General features: G+C 50.3%; 2 protein-coding genes across 5 annotated transcripts in view; both read right to left on the minus strand.

Moving 5' to 3' along the window:
• The window catches only part of TMEM230 (transmembrane protein 230), a 9,189-nt gene extending 8,350 nt beyond the window's left edge, over window positions 1–839 (minus strand). The window contains exon 1 of one of the 4 annotated variants that reach the window (XM_023537343.1): window positions 692–839. The gene's annotated coding sequence lies outside the window, so the exon portion shown is untranslated. Of the gene's footprint in view, window positions 1–497 lie in introns of all 4 variants that reach the window. The other 3 variants (XM_011369986.2, XM_011369994.2, XM_011370002.2) reach the window with 3 other exon arrangements.
• Window positions 778–1,576, minus strand: part of PCNA (proliferating cell nuclear antigen) — a 6,881-nt gene continuing 6,082 nt past the window's right edge. The window contains exon 6 of the mRNA XM_011371112.2: window positions 778–936. Within this exon, the coding sequence (XP_011369414.1) occupies window positions 778–936 (159 nt within the window). The remainder of the gene's footprint in view (window positions 937–1,576) is intronic.

The following is a 1,576-nucleotide window of genomic DNA, read 5'->3' on the forward strand; positions in this document are numbered from 1 at the left end:
TTTTTTTTTTTTAACAAAGGGTTGGGTCAAACTGCCTCAAATACTAGGTTTTTAAGTGTTGCGATCCCGATTAAGTGATAATCTAACTTGAATTCTATGAAACTTAAGGTCCAAACTACCTATATGTGGGGGTTTTGAGGGCATTTAATCACCTCTGATTTGTATTAGTCTTTCTTTTTTTTAAAGTTTACCTACTCTGCCATTAACTGTTCATACACCCACATCAAAATATAAAAAGCGCAGAGTATGAGGGAGAGGGAGAGGCAAATGCTTATCGGTGGCAGAGTAAAAATGCTAAAAGAGAGAAAAGGAAAAACGTAAATCGATGTTTTCAAAGTACCAGTCCAAGTTCCCAACAGGCTCCACCCAACCTCCAAATTCCCTCAGCATCTGAATGTTGCAAGAACTTAAAACGCATCGGCATCACTTAGCACAATAGCTCAGTGCCTGGCACTAAGCGCCTGCACACACACTACTTTCCAGTCTCCAGACCTCACCAGGAAGAGAAATAAGAACCGAGGCGAATTTAGACGGAAAACAAACAAAACCAATTTCTGGAAAGAGGCCAGCCGAGGCGGGCGAACGCTGCACACCGAGGACTCGGGGCTTGATTTTGGCGACGAGTGCCGTCTCCGCCACGCCGAGTCTGAAGGGACGCTTCCGCGCCAGTCCCGTCGTACGCACGCCTTACCGGAGGGCCGCGCCAGGTTGCCTGCGCGCCAACAGCTCGCTCACGGTTGGCAAAAGGGACGCCCGAGCCTTCATGGTATGCGTCACCTAACTGCCGCCCCGCCCCAACAAGCTCGGCGCCGGAAACCGGCGCTCCGGAAGTGACGTCACCGGGAGCGACGTTTTCTCATCCGGCTCTCCCGAAACGTCCTGTTTCAGCACAACGCTAACGCGGGCGGCCTTAAAAATCTGGGCCTTCGGGAGGCGCTGATGGAGTTATGCCCGTGAGGTTTACAGAGGCAGCGGAGCTGGGCTTGCTGCCAACCATCTCTGCAGGGGCAGGACTCAAGGGTGCTCGCCCGCCTGGATCAGTCATGCCCAGGGCGAACGGGCTACATAGCTTTCCTTGACCCCTCAGGCAATGTAGGGAGCTCAGTGGTACCCCAAGGAGGCGGAAGCCAAGCTCGTCGGAGCTTCCTGAAGACCAGAGCTGCCAGGTCTACTGCTCAGCGCACTGAGCCTCTCACGGAGGCTTGCCAAGGTCTCTGTTATGCCACTACTACTCTTGAGTAGCCCCACATTCTTGTGCTTGTTTCCCTCTCCTCAGGCCTTGCCAACGTAAGAGGCCCGCCCACAATGGACATTTTGCCACACGTGAAGCCTTTTAAAATGTCAGATTTATTAAGGTAATTTACATACAAGTACAATTGAATGAGTTTTGACAAATGCAGTCTTGAAACCATCACCAGCCTAGATAAAATATTTTCATCAAAAATCCATTAGGCCCCATTTGCTGCCAATCTCCTCGCCCCAGCCCCAGGCACACAGAAAGTAATCAATGGATAGTTCTAAAGTCAACTAGAATTCAGTCCAGATACATTTAATACACCAAACAAAATACACCAGG

The sequence above is a fragment of the Pteropus vampyrus genome, unplaced genomic scaffold, assembly GCF_000151845.1.
Source record: "Pteropus vampyrus isolate Shadow unplaced genomic scaffold, Pvam_2.0 Scaffold7, whole genome shotgun sequence".
NCBI lineage: Eukaryota > Metazoa > Chordata > Mammalia > Chiroptera > Pteropodidae > Pteropus > Pteropus vampyrus.